Below are 18,018 nucleotides of genomic sequence, written 5' to 3' on the forward strand. Positions count from 1 at the left end.
ACTTAGCTGGGAGGACAATGGCAGCTACTGTACTTGTACACACTGGTAGTTGAAGGAATAAAAACAAAAGTTGTTTACTGGAGGCTTAACTCTTGATTAAAACTTTTTTTCTCTCAATTCTACCAAGAAATAATTTCAAAGATTCATTTCCATCTGGAAGCCAGAATGCAGGAGACAAAAGCTTCTTCACAGCGCGTGTAGAACTTGCATTGCCACTGACAAGTCTGCTCCGAGCATGACTTGCCAAGGAGAGTTAAGTGTACCTATTCTAAGCACCATTATTCACTGCTTCAGAGGCCGGAGGGAGAATTTGGAGCCAGAAAAATATAAACCACATTTATCGTTCTGAAAAATCCTTCCGAAAAATGTTCACACCACATAGAGTACGTGGAGGACATGGAGACGCAAACCAGATCGACAGCAAACAGAAGGAAGTCACTATAGCAAGGTTTCAACCATAGTGCAATAGTTGACGACTGGGAGGTGTTTCTGCTGGAAACCTTCACTCCCCACATTTTTGTTATTTTCATGTTAAAGGTCTGCTCCTAGCTCAAGGTCTCTGGAAGACATTTATTTTCAGGCTTCTCTTTTTCAAATTAGCAATAAATAATAATTATGGACAAATAAAACTGATTACATCCAGTGTCTATGGGAGGGGGGATATGCACAAGCAGGGTCAGGGTGGAGATAAGCTAAATTGTTTAACAGGACGGATTACCTCCAAGAACAGTCCCTTGATTGGCTGACACATTGGAAGAATCGGCGTTGATCGACTGGAACTCAGAAAAGTCAGAGCCACAGAAGGTGGAGACCACGATCCCCAAATCCACGCAGATGCACAGATGCTGAGTCAGGCCCACAGGAGATGGCCTTTTTGCTTGGTTGGAATGTTCTACCGCCTAACTGGTGTCTGGCTCACAGTAACTCCCAATTCATTCATTTATTCATTCCTTCCCTCACTCACTCATTCTTACAGTCTCACTGGGCATCTGCTTCGTGCCAGCTCTCCAGCAGGTATGGGGCTGTACCTGTTGAATTAATAAATGAACTCTGTGCCCTTGTTCTGATGCCAAGACATGAAGCAACCTTCTGCCCAGGCATCTTCCTCTTTAGCTGGCCTGCAATGCAGAATGTCCTTGCCAGGCGGAGGGCAGTTCTGCCTGATGGACAGTGATACTTCTCCTGGTAAATAGCTATCTGGTAACTGGTTTTCTCTATCAGTCCCAGTGTGACTGAGCATCCAGAGTTTCTGTGAACAAAGGATGTGCTCACTTGTCAAAACCCACACAGTTTACTCTTCTTGAGGATAGGTGCCTTGACACCCCTTTCATCATTTAATTTTTTGGGGGATTGTGCTAATTTGACAGGCCTGGCCACCCCACTGGAATTCTGACCTCAGCCATGATCTTGCTGCCACATAGAGTCTCTTTCTGTCACCATCAGTGTTTGCTCCCCGGACTAGCGGGTCTCTAAACAGGTGCCCAGAGGCATGCCGGGGAACAGGGAAACTCTGGAATCTTAGTGTTATATTTCAGGACATCTGAGACAATTTTAATTAAGAGTTATTTTCAGATATGACTGTATCATAGAAAATTTGCTTTCTTTTTTTGGAGAAAGATCATATTTATCACTTTTTATTACATGAGAAGGAACACACTTAAAAATCAACCGTTTTGACACTATATTTAATATTAGAAAACATATTTTAGTTGTATGCAACTTAGATTACTGAATAAAATAAAAGCTACATCTGCCTTGCTGTCATTATTGTTGTCTGAGTTATTCATTTGTACTGCAGATTTTTGTGTGTGTGTGTGATTATTTCTTGTTACCTTTGTTTCCAGTTTTCTCTGCAGGATAATTCCATACTAATTAATCCCCCCCCCCTTTTTAAGAGAGAGCAAGAGAGAGAGAGAGAGAGAGAGGGAAAGAGAGCTCAAGTGGTGGGGTAGGGGCAGAGGGAGAGGGAGAATCTTGAGCAAGCTCCACGCCCAGCACAGAGCCCAACTTGGGGCTCAATCTCATGACCCTGAGATCATGACCTGAGCTGAAATCAAGAGTTGGACCCTTAACCGATGGCACCACCCAAACGTCTCCTAACTAATCTTCTTAAAGCACTGTTTTCATCACCACATGGCTCAGAAACATCCTTCCTCTCCCTTTTCTGCCCTTCTTCCTTTCATTAAATAGCACTCTTCATTCACAGCCTTTAAACCGATGTCCTCACCTTACCTTCCAGTTCTTCTTACCCTTCTAACTCAGGGCTTTTTAAAAAATCTGGGCTATAGAAATTTTTCAGGCTAGATATTTTGTTGTCTGTGAATGCCTGACTGTCTATATGAAATCGTGTGTATGTGTGAGTTTTTTCTGAAAGAAGGTCCATTTCGACAAGCGACCAAGAGGATCCAACACACCATGGAGGTGAAGATCCTTCCCCTTGAGGTCCCCTCGTGCCCTCTGCCAGGGCTCCGTGCTCCTCCCTGACCTTGGTAGTCCTCCTGTTCATCCCATCCTCTGTCCTCCGACATAGGAACCCTCCTTCAAGGCTGCCTTAAGACCTGCCTCCCCCACTCACCCCACTGAGGCTCTTTACCCCTTCTCTGGCTCCCAGAAATGGCAGTCAAGTGCTGGGGTGCCACCGCATGACTGTGACACGCCCTCCAGATTTCATCATGGATGCTGGCTCCCCTGAGGGAATGACAGGCAAGTTCCTCTGGCGGGATCCGCCGATATTCGTGTGCCCCTCCAGCCCACACAGCAGCGGGGTCATGAGGAAGAGGGGCTGGGTGCTGGGCAGGCCGTGTCCATTACAGACTGACAGCGTGTCCTTCCTCAACTAGCTGACGGCATCTTTCCTGAGGTTTCTAAAGCAGGACTCTTGAAGTCAGTTTTAAAAATAAAACCTAACAATCGTAAAAAGAACACTTCTCCAGGCCCCCTCATTTGCATACCACATGGCTGGCAGGTGTTCTCCCGAATCATTTTGGAGGAGCAATTCTAAACGTGTGCAGCTTCCTCCAGCTCGTGGCCCACACTGGGGTCTCCACGGGGTATCTTTTGATTGTGAAATATGATCGGTTCTGAGCAATCCTATCCACCTGCGTACTCATCTGCCCCTCACCGTGAGCCCTGCTTTTGAAATCCCCACTCTGAGTACAGACATACAGTAATAGATGTGACTTCCTCTTCTCGGATTCCTGGTGTGCCAAATCATAAATCCTGAGTGTTACAATTGTATGAACGGCTGGTCAGGCAGGTGTGATGAAATGAATACTGGGTCATCGATACATTAGCTGCAGATGGAAAACAATTAAATGGAGCAGGGGAGGAGGGGGCAGGAAGAACACACTAAAAAAGCCACAGATCTGGCTTGATTGTGGCCCCTTAAATTTGGAGAAACATGACCGTTACCATCAAAGGTCAAAGTCAGTTACAGGTACAAAAATCAATAAAGTTGAGGTGGGGGATGAAGAGATTGAAGAGATAAATTCAGGACACGTCTTCCAGATTGAAGGGACTTGGTGAAAATCTACGTATTTTAAACTCTTGGGAATAAAACTGGCTGTCAGTAAATTGGACTGTTCATGTAGCTCTGTGGGTTCCTGCTATGAATAGGTTTTAAAGAATTATATTGGTGCACACTAGGAAAGAAAAAGAGCAAGGAGAGATTTTAAAATCACATCTGCTTTAACACCCATTTTGTTGGATTCTTAGAATCGGACGTTTGTGGTTTTTGTTTCTCTATGAAGGCGATCCGGGGGCAGGTTCTGAACCTCTCCGCGCCAGTTACCGCAGAGGATCAGAAGTCCTCTGGAAATCCGAGGCTAACAGTTAAATTATGTTTGTGTAATAAACTAGAAAAGAGATTTTAGCTTTTTAACCCAGACATCATGGTCTGAATGCATTACTCTTAACAGAATGTGTAATGCCTTGATTGAATGTTAGACTTGAACTATCTGCTCATTTCTGGGGCGCCTGGGTGGCTCAGTCGGTTGAGCATCTGACTCTTGATTTTGACTCAGGTCATGATCTCAAGGTCTGGGATCCAGCCCTGCATTGGGCTCCAGGCTCAGCAGGGGGTCATCTTCTCCCCCTTTCCCTCTATTCTCTGTCCCTCTCCCCGCTTGCATGCTCTTTCTCTCTCTAAAGAAAAAAAAATATATATATATATATATAAATAAATCTTAAAAAAACCCAAAAAAACAAAATTTGCTCATTTCTGTCCCTCCCCCCGCACCACGAGCAGTGATGTAAGTACTGCCAGTTTCCGAAGTGCAATCCTGTAGAACGTCCTGCGCCAGGAAAGGAGCCACGCTCTGCCAAACGGGGCATTACATCACATCCTTCTCCATTAAGGGCACATCGGTGGTCTGCCGCAAAGTGATTACATTTACCATTTCTTAGCTGCCAACAAATGTATTTACTCATTAACGCTTGATATGTTGAATGCTCCCAAAGAGGGCTACTGAGCAATTAAGTTTGATTCAGATGAATTCTGAAGGCATCAGAAAGTGACGTCTCTAATGGCAGCTTTCTTCGAAGCATGATCTCCCTCAGGGAGAGAGGGGCAGATAGGATGAACGAAGGAATGCCAGGTGAGGGGCTGCACAGAGGGCTGTGGGGGTTTTAATTTCAACTTTGGCTGGCTGTTCAGTAACATTATCTAGAGGTCCTCAATTTTGAAAATTCAAATAAGATTTAACTTTAGGTTCATGCTACTTGTGAAAACATGGGCTGATAAGAATTCAGTAGTATTTTGTGTATTTTATGATCAAATTTTCACATACATTTATAAAAACTGCTAACTCCAAATTACCATCACATTTATCAAATCAGATCTTTATGATCCTTACTTTAGAATATTCTGGAATCTATTAGCAGGGTTTTAAGGAACTAACAAGGGGTTCCTTTAAAAGCATCGATTGACTCAGCTTGGAAGTAGCAGGGTACAGAAGAAGGCAACCAGGATCGGACTTAGAGGCCTGGACACACGTCCTTGCTCTGTCCCATCAGGTAAGAGTCTGCACCAGGCGCTTGCTCTCTGGAGACCTTAGCAACTCCTGTAAGGGTCTGCTTTCTGCCCGGTCCAAGCCGGGCATACTCCATGTGACCTTTCTTCTGACTAGCCAAGTGACCGTGGAAGAAGCCATTACTGACTTCATTTCAGGGGAGGAAACGTCCTGGAGGTTAAGGAGGTCGCCTAAACCCAGGTGTAAAATCACAAATGGTGACACGAGACTGTGGACTCTATATATAGTGCCACCCAGGTTCTGGCCGAGGCTGTCAGGATTAGGAGGACAAAGCCCCACAGTGGCTCCATTTCAGCCACACTTGGAGGTATCTACCCAAAACTCTGCTGTCCAAAGCTACCAGCAGGGGATAGCCAATTTAGTATTTAAATCAGTACTAAAATCTAAAACTCAGTTCTTCATATGGTGGCTACCATATTGACCAGACATGGAAGATTTTCACCACTGCAGAAAGTTCCATTGGATAGTGCTGCTCTAAGTGTTGAGATTCTGCTTGTTGGCTACAACCTATGACTCATTAACTGAACCTGACCTTGGTCCTTTAGCTACTTCTCTCTTCTTGTGGTCCATGAGACACCTCCAACCCTCCTGCCTCTAAGCCTAGACTTTCCAGGCATGATTTTCTTGGCATCCTTTGTTCTCTTGCTCCTTGATATTCTTTTGGGCACCCCCTGCCAATTCCTAACCACTAGCAAGTCATATCCTTTTGATTTCCCTGCTCCTATTTCTGGAATATAACGCAATACTGGAAACAATGATAAAATAATAAAATGAAGAGAATGCATGCTCTCAACACTAACTGGGTCCTGCCTGCTTCTCAGCATTTCTTTGGCTCATCTAACAGATGCGATAACACATCCCTTATGATGCTTCTTTCCCAACACCTCAGATCTCTAATGGTCCCCATTCTCCACAGATGACCCACCTCACAGTCAGTGTCCCAGGAGGAGGATACAAAAACTGTTGCTATGAGCTTCCCCAACACGTTCCTCTAGGTATCCTGTTTCCTTTAGCTCAAGTGATCCACCAACTGGTTTCCACCTGGGAGCACTAACTGCCTGCTTTCAGATCTTGGCTCATGTCTCTGCTGGTCAGAAGTTCTCTTCCCAAGCCCACCTCTGCCACCAAGCAGTTTTTGGATCATCCCGTCTGAAAGCAACTTCTATCTTCTCTGAGTTTCTCTAACATTTTCTCTGAACCTCTCACACAAATTTCTAACTGGAGTTCCTTGTAATAAGGTACAGGCCACCCCGTACCTTCCCCACCAAAGCACAACCAGCGTGAGAGGGGGTGGCTTGATGGATTCCGCCTGCACCCCGGGCAGCAACTAGCATGGGTCTTTGTACAGATAACACTCAGCACATATTTATTTAGTGAATATCTACATATCTACATATCTACATATCTATTTATGAAGATGTCAGATTAATTCCCAAGGTAGGCAGATTTAATTCAATAATGAATTGATGAATACACTTCTTCTAATGATCTAATGATCACAACATAAAGTTCTAGCTAAATGATTGCATTACCAGACCTTCTGATGAAGAAACAAGGGGGACTGCTGATGACGATAAATGGGCCTACAGCAGTGCGGAATATCATTCTGGGAGGGAGATGTGGCACAGGGACAAAATGATAGAGAGTGGGCAAGCAACCAAAGAAAGACACCAAAACTGTAATAGGCTTACCTTGCGTAGCAATATAATGATTGGGTCGATGGTAACCCTAAAAACAAATGAGAAAGAACGTTTGACCAACTTAAAATCGATAAACAGCACAGAAATCACACAGTAAGTTTGCCACAATGAATGCACATACAAACACCAACAATTGTGTCAGTTGACGCAGTACCACGCGGTTCCTCGTAAAAAGCAAAGGTGCACCAGACATCACAGAGCTGTTGCTTACACAGGGGGTGGGAGTAACTTAATCATCCACTGGCTATGAGATGATAGGTGAGCAATAAACACTAACAACCTATGGATTCTCTGAAATAACATGACCACGACTCTTATCAGATTGCAAACAGCCTGGGAATGTGCAATAGGATTTCATTCGTGTTCGGGACGTTATTGGCAACGTGTCAAGGGCTTTAACACATATTCTCTTCTCCCGGTATAGGCAGTTATATCGAAGTGATGCTGAACGTCATTCTTAAACACTGCTAATGCCACGCCATGCTGCTGTAGCACGAGCCAGAAATTTGAAGAGGCAGAGATTCTGCAAGGCCCCTTCCTTTTATCATGACCCTCTGAGAAGAGGAAAAGATGAAAATTGGGACCAAAGGGAGAAGGGAACAAAGAACACTGGAAGATCAATAGCTGGGAGAGATAAAACCAATTTAGAGAAAATTACACACAGGTAACAGAATATCACCATGGACCTTAATACTTTCCATTTCTGTCCCCTGAGATTACCCAATATACTGTGCCCAAAGCCAGATGGGAAACAGGAGAAAGTTGGGAGGAAAAACAGATTTCTCAGACAATTTAAATGCATATCTGTTGGACTTTTTTGCTCTTAAAAACAAGTCATTGATAATGAACAACAAAAGCAAACACATTCTTTATACAACTGACCTGCTGTAGGTCTCAAATATAGACTCTCGACAGATATTAAACAGGATTATTAAATGATCACTCATTTCTTGCCAGGTGATAAGCACCACAAAGCAAGACCCTGTCTGATGTAAGGCGCCGTGTGCCAGTCCTAGCAAGGCTGGGAGATAGGAGGAACTCGTCTACAAAATGGAAATAATCCACACAGCCCACGAATGGCCTGTGCTGCTAAACACAATGGTCATTTCTCCGTTCTCATCTCTGTGACCTGCCACCATCTACGTGACAGGATTAATCCCCTTGCAATACCTTCTTCTTTGCTTTCTGGAATATGATGCTCTCCTGGTTTTCTTCCTCCCTCCCTCCCTGGCTTGTCCCCCTCTTTCATTTGCCCATTCCTCCTCTTCACCTTGATGTTGATGTTGGAGGGCCCAGTTCTTAGACTCTTTCCTCAGCTACGTGGACTCCCTTGGTGATCTCCTCTGAAGGTGGCCTTCAATACCATCTGTATGCTGATGACTTCTGCATCCTCACTTCCAGCCTGGGCTTCCCCCCACCCCCAAATCCCGATGTGGGATAATCTCCTACTCAGCACTTCCACTTAGATGTCTAACATATACTTGAGGATTAACATAGCTAAGAGTGAATTCCTTATTTCCTCCCCACCTCTCACCCAAATCTGCTCTGTCCACAGTCTTCTTCTCAGATAATGGCAATTCCATCTCAAAGGCACCTTGACCCCCTCTCTTGCTCCTACACCCCAAAGATAATCCATCAGCAAATCCAGGGCCCTGGGTTGAGTGTGGATCCAGGATCCTACCATTTCTCATCTTCCAGTGCCACCACGGGTTCAGGCCACCCCCTTGCCGCAATGTTCCTATAGCCACCTGGGAGGTCTTCATGCTTCTATTCTCAGCCACCTACAGTGTGTTCTCCTCTCCACTTCAGCATCACATCACCCCTCTGCTCAGACCCTCCAGTGACTGCCTATGTCACAGTACAAGCCCACGTCTGAATGACTGCTTACATTATCTGGCCCTACAACCCCTTTGACCTGCTCCCCCGTGACTCTCCCACCTTGTACCATGCCACCAACCCTCACCTGCTTGTTTTACTTCAAATTTGCCAGCCATACTCCACAGCAAGGCCTTTTCATGGGCTTTTTCTCAGTCTGAAATGCTATTTCCCTGAATACCTATGGCACAACCTTTCAATTTCTCCACTCAAATATCACCTTTTCAGTAGAGCTGACTCCAGCCACTCTATTAAAAAATTACAATCCACCTTCAGACTGGTTCTCCGTATCCCTGTTATGACTCTCATTTTCTCCATCGTACACACTACCATCTAATATACCGTAGAGAATTAACTGGCTTAGTTCATTTATTGTCTGTTTCCCCCGATCAGAGCACCAGCTCCATTGGGTCAGAGGTCTGCTTTTGTTTTTGGTCTGAACCGCTCACAGTTCTAACTCCAAAATCTACAACAGTAACTGACATGTAATATAATAGGCTGCTCAATAAAATCCTATTGACTAAGTGAATAAAGGGGCCCTGAATATTGACTCTTTTCTCTGTTAAAATTAAAACTAATTAATCTGGTCTTTTCATTACTTTTATGTCTTTCCTCCTCTGCATCTCTACCCGCCCATTCTTTAAAGCTTAGTTAAAATCACTTCTACAACAAAGCCTAATCTGATTACATTTACTCCTTCAGGCAGTGATTCATCAAACCCTTATTAAGTGCGTACAGTACTGCAGGTCTGTGCCTGGTGCGGGGGATACAAAGATGAGTAGGATACTGTCCCTGAGCGTAAGGACCCTGCAGGGGCTCTAGGAGCTGGGACCGGAGCACGAACAGGATTCCCATGGAATCTCTCAAGGGAAGGAGTGTCACAGAGAAGATATTTCTTACTTTAGCTTCTAAACTGTGAGGTCTTGGGGAGAAGGTAACAGGTCTTGGATTCCTCTGAATTCTCCCATAGGTACTCACTAAACACCTGCTAGATAAGGAAATAAGTACAATATGTATACTTTGGGAAGAAATTTTGCTTTAATAGAAAAAAAAACCCTAACTTAGGTTGGGTATGTTTTGGGTCATTATGAACTGTAGCGGCATAGGGGTCTTCATCTGAGGAATGGGACGTGAATTATTCTTCAAATAGTCACCCCGCAGGCCCCACCCTCAGATCTATAACCCAAGTGTCAAACCTTTCCAAGTAGTACTAAAAATAACATTTCTTCTGGTTATTTTTAGGTAACTTTTAGAGATTATGATCCTAGTACTTTTAGTAGCATCTGATTTATACTCAAACAAGAAAATTTAAGAACCCATATATATATGGATAAAACCTGTCTGTGGAAGTATTGAGGGACTAGAAGACAATGTGACCGCCAAGCACTCTGCCTTGGGAACTGCAAGAGAGCTGAAGCCTGTTTAATGGGAGCCTGGGCCTTGAAGGTAACAATGACTTTCCCTTCAATTTCAGGCTAGTTTTGATTTCATTCATTCTTTCAACTGAAAACATGCTGTCTCTTCAGGAATTTATTCTAATGTAAGACATTAAGTTAACATGATGCAGAATGAACAAAGAAACAGTCTTCAATAATTAAACAGCCTACATATTTAATGACATGTCTTGTGTGCATTAGATGTCCTGGTTAACAGCTGCAGACTACTTTGAAGGCAACTTAAAAGTGCAGTAATGACAAGAGATTGCAAATCATCGAATTAGGAATTAGTGAGTTTTATCCTATTAATATGTAAACAGATTTTTTTTTTAAGTGTCAAATCATCTAAGTTGTTGACCAAAAAAATGGAAATAACATTTTCTTGGTCCATAGGAGCACAGGACAGCAAAGGAGACCCAAAGGTTAGAGAGGAGTTCACCAGCCAATAGGCCCACTTGAGGCAAGGAGTAGCCATGTGTTTACCATAAAGTTCTGCGGGGTGTGGGGCGACAGTTCTGCGTTTGCTCTGGAGCTGTAGCAATGAGTGCCCACCAATATCATGGCGGATACATGATGTGGAAGGTGTCAGAACGGTTGGGCTTATTGACAGTTTCAAAATACATACATCGATATAATTTCCATTGATATAGTCTGAGTTGGTATCTCCTTCTATGGTCTGCAGCCTCACCCGCGAATGATCATCTGCAAAGGAAAAAGAAAACAATGGTGAAAAGCAATCTACTGGGCTGCTCAGAGCTCCAGAATGTAAGCCCACATCCACGCTGCTTTAAAGATAAAGAATTCAACACTACACACCTTCTACACTTCCTATTTTGCTCTTAAGACTAGGAAGGATTTATAATTATTTGCATTTTACAGCAATTCTCATTAACTTTTCTTTGATCATTTACTGGTGTGAGGCATTGGCAGAGGTCTGAAACGTCCACACTGAGTCCTGTGAATCACAACACTCATTTCTCGGATTGAAGGTGTAGCGACTTCACTAAATCACATAAAAACCCTGAGATTTTGACAGCCGCCTCCGACATCCACCTTGACAAATGATGGTTATGAACCGTGGCCCAGTCTTCTGGGAGGTGAAGACATGGACCTAGTTGGGGCTGTCCCTGAATTCCCTAAGCCATTCTCTGCACCATGTGTGTGAGATCCAGAGTCAGATGCGCAGGTTAGAACCCCGCACTTGGGGTTTGGGGCATGTTACCACACCTCTCTGTGCTTAAGTTTTCTTATCTGCAGCGTGGGGATTAACAGTGCCCACCTCAAGGGATTATTGTGACCATTAAAGTAAAATCGAAAAGATTAGAAGAGAGCCTGGTATACAGTAAGTCATGGATAAATGTCAGCTGTTGCCGGTGCCACGTGCTGTGTAACGGACACGCGGACTGTTCTCACTATCTGTGCAGCTGATGCCCTCACACACGAGAGCAAGCCAGGAGCGGACCCATCTGCAGTTGGAAGTTTTCCTTGTGGTGACCTACTCTAAGATCTAGTTTCTTAGAGTACATTTTACTTAAAACCAGAGGCCCGCTGTCCATAGTTTTGCTGGCGGTGTGGGGGCGGTGAGTCATCGGGGTGCTGGGGACGTGCGGATTGTTCCGGCTTTTGTATTTGCTAGGAGAGCCGGTGCGCGCACACAGCTACCACAGAGCAGGGCGGTAAGCAATTCCGGCAGTAAAGTCATTTGAGCCTCCCAAATGAAACATGCTCCAATAGACCTGAATCATGGCCATTCTGCACACATCAGGCTTTTAGTCAGCCCCTCTGAAGGGAGATTAGGTCTGCCTTCCTGTACTCCTTGACTTTTCCTGGGCAGTTTTTTAAAAGGCAGGCATCACATTAGAGGCTCCCAATCTTCAGAAGCAGTGCTGTCTCAGAATCTATTGTACCTCGTTGTCAGAATCCCCCTCTCTCACACTTTATTTCTCTTAGAACCTCAGGATGAATGCCGCCCATTGCCTGTGATTTACCACCCTCGGGCTTCTCAAATTGTTCTGGAATGTTCTGCAAAGGGACTTCAATCTCTGATAAGACTGCACTCTCATCTCCCATAAACAGAGCCTTTGATATAAAGAGTTTCCCCATCATCTTCTACTGTTCGGTTGGTTACCTCTCTCCCTCCCTCAATCTTTTTTTTTTTTTTTTTTTTTTTTTTAACTTGGCTGCTATGTCTCCACATTTAATTGCTTTACTCTCCTCCCGATGGGGAAACCTGCAAGACATATACAGAATGTATTTCCTAAGCAGACAGAAATTGTTTTCATTTCTCTTTATATGCATGGTAGTATCTTCTCCTTATTCTTCAGTTGATTTTACTAGATTGTAACCTCTTGGGGTCAGAGACCACATAGTGTCCATTCTGAATATTCCTGTGAGCACCTTTCACCCAGGCCACAGTGCCCAGTCCCACAGCCTCTCTTCACAGCACTGCCTGCAGCACACAACCACAGGCAGTGGTCCCAACACACAGCAGGTCCGCGCAACGCCTTTAACTCTTCACCCCGTTAACGAATGCCCTGTCTTGATTGTCACTGTCTCAACGGAAGAAGGGGCAAGTTGTGGTCAGGCAAGGTTTGCTGGGGCTTTCTGGGGTGTGGGAAAGGGTCCTGTTGTGGACTTGCTTAGTGATTTTATGAGGTTTGCTTTACAACAAATCTGTTAACCTGTATTTGGAGGTTTTATGTCCTGTTCTGTACCTATATTTCACTATTTAAAAATAAAAGGGTCCACCTTGAGGGCATTATTGATGTGAAATAAACCCAACCCAGGGCAAACACTGCATGATTCCATGTCCATGAGATACTTAGAGTAGTCAAATGCACAGAGACAGAAAGAAGAACGTGGTTGGAATGGGAGAAGATACTTGAAAATGACATTACAGATAAAAAAGACTGGTATCCAAGATCTACAAAGAACTTCTCAAACTCAATACGTGAGAAACAAATAAACAAATCATAAAATGGGCAGAAGATATGAACAGACACTTTTCCAATGATGACATACAAATGGCTAACAGACACATGAAAAAATGTTCAAAATCATTAGCCATCAGGGAAATTCAAATCAAAACCACACTGAGATACCACCTTACGCCAGTTAGAATGGCAAAGATAGACAAGGCAAGAAACAACAATTGTTGGAGAGGATGTGGAGAAAGGGGATCCCTCCTACATTGTTGGTGGGAATGCAAGTTGGTACAGCCACTCTGGAAAACAGTGTGGAGGTCCCTTAAAAAGTTAAAAATTGAGCTACCCTATGATCCAGCCATTGCACTACTGGGTATTTACCCCAAAGATACAGACGTAGTGAAGAGAAGGGCCATATGCACCCCAATGTTCACAGCAGCATTGTCCACAATAGCTAAATCATGGAAGGAGCCGAGATGCCCTTCAACAGATGACTGGATTAAGAAGTTGTGGTCCATATATACAATGGAATATTACTCAGCCATCAGAAAGAACGATTTCTCAACATTTGCTGCAACACGGACAGGACTGGAGGAGATAATGCTAAGTGAAATAAGTCAAGCAGAGAAAGACAATTATCATATGGTTTCACTCATTTATGGAACATAAGAAGTAGGAAGATTGGTAGGAGAAGAAAGGGAAGAAGAAAGGGGGAGTAAACAGAAGGGGGAATGAACCATGAGAGACTATGGACTCTGGGAAGCAAACTGAGGGCTTCAGAGGGGAGGGGACTGGGGGAATGGATAGGCTGGTGATGGGTATTAAGAAGGGCATGTATTGCATGGTGCACTGGGTGTTACACGCAAGTAATGAATCATGGAACTTTACATCAAAAACTAGGGATGTACTGTATGGTGACTAACATAATAAAAAATATTATTATTAAATTAAAAAAAAAGAAGAATGTGGTTGCCAGGGGCTGAGAGGAGGTGGGGAATAGGGGGAAGCATTGAGTAAATATAGACTTGGGGAAGTTGAAAAGTTCTGGCAGTGGGTGGTGACAGTGGCACGACAATGTGAGTGAATTCAATGCCACCAAACTGGACACTCACACAGGGTTAATGTGGTAAGTTTCATATTATTTTCATTTTACCACAATTTTTTAAAAAGTGAGAGTCCACTTTCTCCACCCCTCTCTTGTAGAATACCCCTTCAAGTTCCACTCGAAGCCTGGGTGTCCTGAGAAACAGCACCTTCAAAGGCGGGAAGGGCATGTCACAGACTTGCTGTCTTGGAGCCCTTGGGAGCTCCCCTGTGACTCCCTTTGCCCTGATGAAGGAAAGGCAGCGGTGACAGTGACTTTAGAGCTAGCCACTAGAGGACAACTGCCATACATTATTAACATGTACTCAGGAGATGGCGTAAGAATTACTGCAATGAGGTTTAGGAGGTATTTTTCCTTTCAGTGATAAAATATGTGAGTATTGATAAGTCAGTGTATCTTAAGGCAGGGAGAGAGAGAGTTTCGTGGGGAGAATGGGCTTAATCTCTCAGAGGAAGGAGTCAGCTGTTGGGCAGAACAAAAAGACATGAATTTTGCCCAGGGAGAGGAGGCTGGTCATTGCATGATTGCCCTCTTGGCTGTTCCGGGCCCACACTTATCAAGGTAATCCTCTGTCTTCCGGCACACCAATGAGAGCACCATCTTTCTTTAACAGCAATAACATAAAAAGGCAAGTCTCACCATCCCTCATGCTGAGTCAGCAGAAGTAAAGGCAAAAGAAGTAAGATGATCTGTCCCTCCGGCCAGGAGGGTCTTCCCTAAACTCCTGCCGCATATCTGAAAACACCTTGGTGACAGAAACTGGGATTCTCAGGCATCCTCTTGCAAATCAAGCTCTCAGTTGGTTATGAAAACCCTATTTATTTATAGACGGTTGGGGAGCAAATAAGTCAGTACGTGGAGGCTCACTGTCATCTTTTCTTGAAATCTCATTCACCTTGAATCACAAGCCAATTAAGACTATCATACATCAGGCATTCTTTTAGGAAAACTCAATTCCTTCTCCTGGGGCACTCTTGAGGTGAAATAGTATCAAACTGCTATGAGGAAATGCCTAGAGGACATTGCCGACATATGGCAAATATGGGAGACACTCAGACAAGGGATCCACAGAAATACCACTTCCCACTGGTTAAGCCCCTATACTTCCACTTTGTTTTGGAGGCTGACCAGCTGGGAGAAAGCCTTCCTCAGTACCAGGGGCTATCGTTTGAGTTGAAAGGAGGAAGAAGTTTGGAGAACTCAGCTGTTCAGGTATAAAAGTATAGGAAATCCAATGGGATTTGTGGCTAACAATAGGTCAATTGCTCATGAAAGCCAAGGGGTCGAGACTATAGGGACTTAGTATTTCCAGGAGACGCAGTCTAGTAAGGTTGAAAAGTTTTAGAGTTATAAATTACCATCCCTATTTCTCCTCCAGTATGGGTATATTTTTCTTGATTATTCCAAAACCATATCATGTTGATATTGTGTAATGTTTAGCTTTGGTGTCCCAGAGACCCTGACTTGAATACTGGCTCTACAACTCTCCCAGATCGTGAACTTAGACAAACTGAATCTCGCTGAGCTTCATCTGTAAAAGGAGGCTGATGATAGGCTACCTTCAGAGGATCACTGGGAAGACCAAGCGAGAAGTACATGTCAAGTGCATGGAATATAGGACAGTTTCCATTAAAAAGGAATTACCCCTCTTATGTGAATAAAAATGACACCCTTGTTTAGCAATTCAAACTACAAAGAGCCCAGGACCCTTGTTTGGAGGTCAGTGGAGGAGGGAAGAGCAGCACAACTTAAGCAGCCAATCTTTGGGAAAGATGAGCTTAAGCTAGTCTTAAGGAGAAACAGGAAAAAGATTTGGAAATAGGATGAATGCTCCCCAATAGCTCCTACATCTTAATCCCCTGGCATCTATTCAGGAACTTGTCTTTTTATTTAACATTTTTTTTTCTTAAATCAAGGTATAATTGACATACAACATTACATCAGTTTCAGGTGTACAGCATAATGATTTGATATTTGTATATATTATAAAATGATCACCACAATAAGTCACTAAACAAAGTTACCCTTTTTTTTTATTGTGATGAAAGCTTTAGGATTTACTCTCTTGTTAACTTTCAAGGATGTACTACAATATTGTGGACTACAGTCACCATGCTTACATCACATCCCCATGCCTTACTTCTTTTATAGTTGGAAGTTTGTACCACTTGACCCCCTTCACCCATTTACCTACACCTCAACCCCCCTTCCCTCTAGCAACTGCAATACTGTATTAGTTTCAGGTGCACGACACAATGATTCAATATTTATCTACCTTACAAAATGCTCACCACAGTAAGTCTAGTTACCATCTGTCACCATACAAAGTTGATATAATATTACTGGCTATATTCCCTATGCTGTACTTTTAATCCCCATGTCTTATTTATTTTATAACTCAAAGACTATACCTCCTAATCCCCTTAACCTATTTTGTCCTTCCCCCCACCTCCTTCCTTCTGGAGACCAACACTTTGTTCCCTATATTTATAGGTCTATTTTTGTTTTGTTTTCTCTGTTTGTTTCGTTTTTTTTTTTTTAAGATTTCAGATATAAGTGAAATACAGTATCTGTCTTTCTCTGTAGGACTTATTTCACTTAGCATAATACCCTTTAGTTCCACCTATGTTATTGCAAATGGCAAGATTTAATACTTTTTTGTAGTTGAATAGTATTCCATTACATACAGATAGAATCAGATATATCTGTCTGAAGATACATGTACATATCTGTATCTATCTATATGTATATCTATCTATATCTTTATGTGTGTGTGTAGATCTATCTCTCTCTCTATATCTCACGTCCTCTTTATTTATTCATCCGTTGATGGACACAGGTTGTTTCCATATCTTGGCCATTGTAATAATGCCGCTATGAACATTGGAGTGCATATATCTTTTCAAATTAGTGTTTTTGTTTTCTTTAGATAAATACCAAGTAGTGGGGTTGCTGGATCTTACAGTTCTGTTTTTAATTTTTTGAGGAGGCTCCATACCGTTTCCATAGTGGCTGCACCAATTTACATTCCCACCAATAGGACATGCGGCCCCCTTTTTGCCTTATGCTTGCCAATACTTGTTATTTCTTGTCATTTTGATAACAGCCATTCTCACAGGTGTGAAGTGATATCTTACTGTGGTTTTGATTTGCATTTCCCTGATGACTAGTAATGTTGAACATTTTTCATGTACTTGTTGGCCATCTGCATGTCTTCTTTAGAAAAAACACTGCCCATTTTTAAATTGGATTGTTTGTTTTTTTGCTGGGTTATATGAGTTATTTATATGTTGTAGATATTAACCCCTTATCAGATATATGATTTGCAAATATTTTCTCCCATTCCATAGGTTGCCTTTTCATTTTGTTGATGGTTTCCTTTGCTGCACAGAAGATTTTTATTTTGATGTAGTCCCATTTATCTATTTTTGCTTTTGTTGCCTTTGCTTTTGGGGTCAGATCCAAAAAATCATCACCAAGACCAATGTCAAGGAGCTTACTACCTGCGTTTTCTTCTAGGAGCCTTATGGTTTCAGATCTTACATTCAAGTCTTTATTTTGAGCTAAATTTTTATATCTAGTATAATATAGTAGCCTAGTTTCATTCTTTTGCATGTGGTTTCCCAGTTTCTCAAAACCATTTATTGAAGAGACTGTCCTTTTCCCATCGTATATTCTTGCCTCTTTTGTTGTAAATTAATTGACCATATATGTGTGGGCTTATATCTGGGATCCCTAATTCTCTTTCATTGACCTATATATCTGTTTCTATGCCAATTCCATACTGTTTTGATTACTATAGCTTTGTAATGTAGTTTGAAATCAGGGAGTGTGATGCTTCTAGCTTTGTTTTTCTTTCTCAAGATTGCTTTGGCTATTCAAGGTCTTTTATGGTCCCACACAAATTTTAGAATTTACATTCTGTAAAAAAATGCCACTGGAATTTTG

General features: G+C 42.8%; 1 protein-coding gene across 6 annotated transcripts in view; it reads right to left on the minus strand.

Annotated features, from left to right (window-relative positions):
* The window catches only part of PTPRM (protein tyrosine phosphatase receptor type M), a 784,719-nt gene that overhangs the window by 67,541 nt on the left and 699,160 nt on the right, over positions 1-18,018 (minus strand). For all 6 annotated transcript variants that reach the window (XM_019797919.2, XM_011222861.3, XM_034642281.1 and 3 more), the window contains 2 exons: positions 10,667-10,743; positions 6,722-6,758 (listed from right to left, as the gene is read on the minus strand). In XM_019797919.2, coding sequence (XP_019653478.1) covers positions 6,722-6,758; positions 10,667-10,743 — 114 coding nt within the window. The remainder of the gene's footprint in view (positions 1-6,721; positions 6,759-10,666; positions 10,744-18,018) is intronic.

The sequence above is a fragment of the Ailuropoda melanoleuca genome, chromosome 14, assembly GCF_002007445.2.
Source record: "Ailuropoda melanoleuca isolate Jingjing chromosome 14, ASM200744v2, whole genome shotgun sequence".
NCBI lineage: Eukaryota > Metazoa > Chordata > Mammalia > Carnivora > Ursidae > Ailuropoda > Ailuropoda melanoleuca.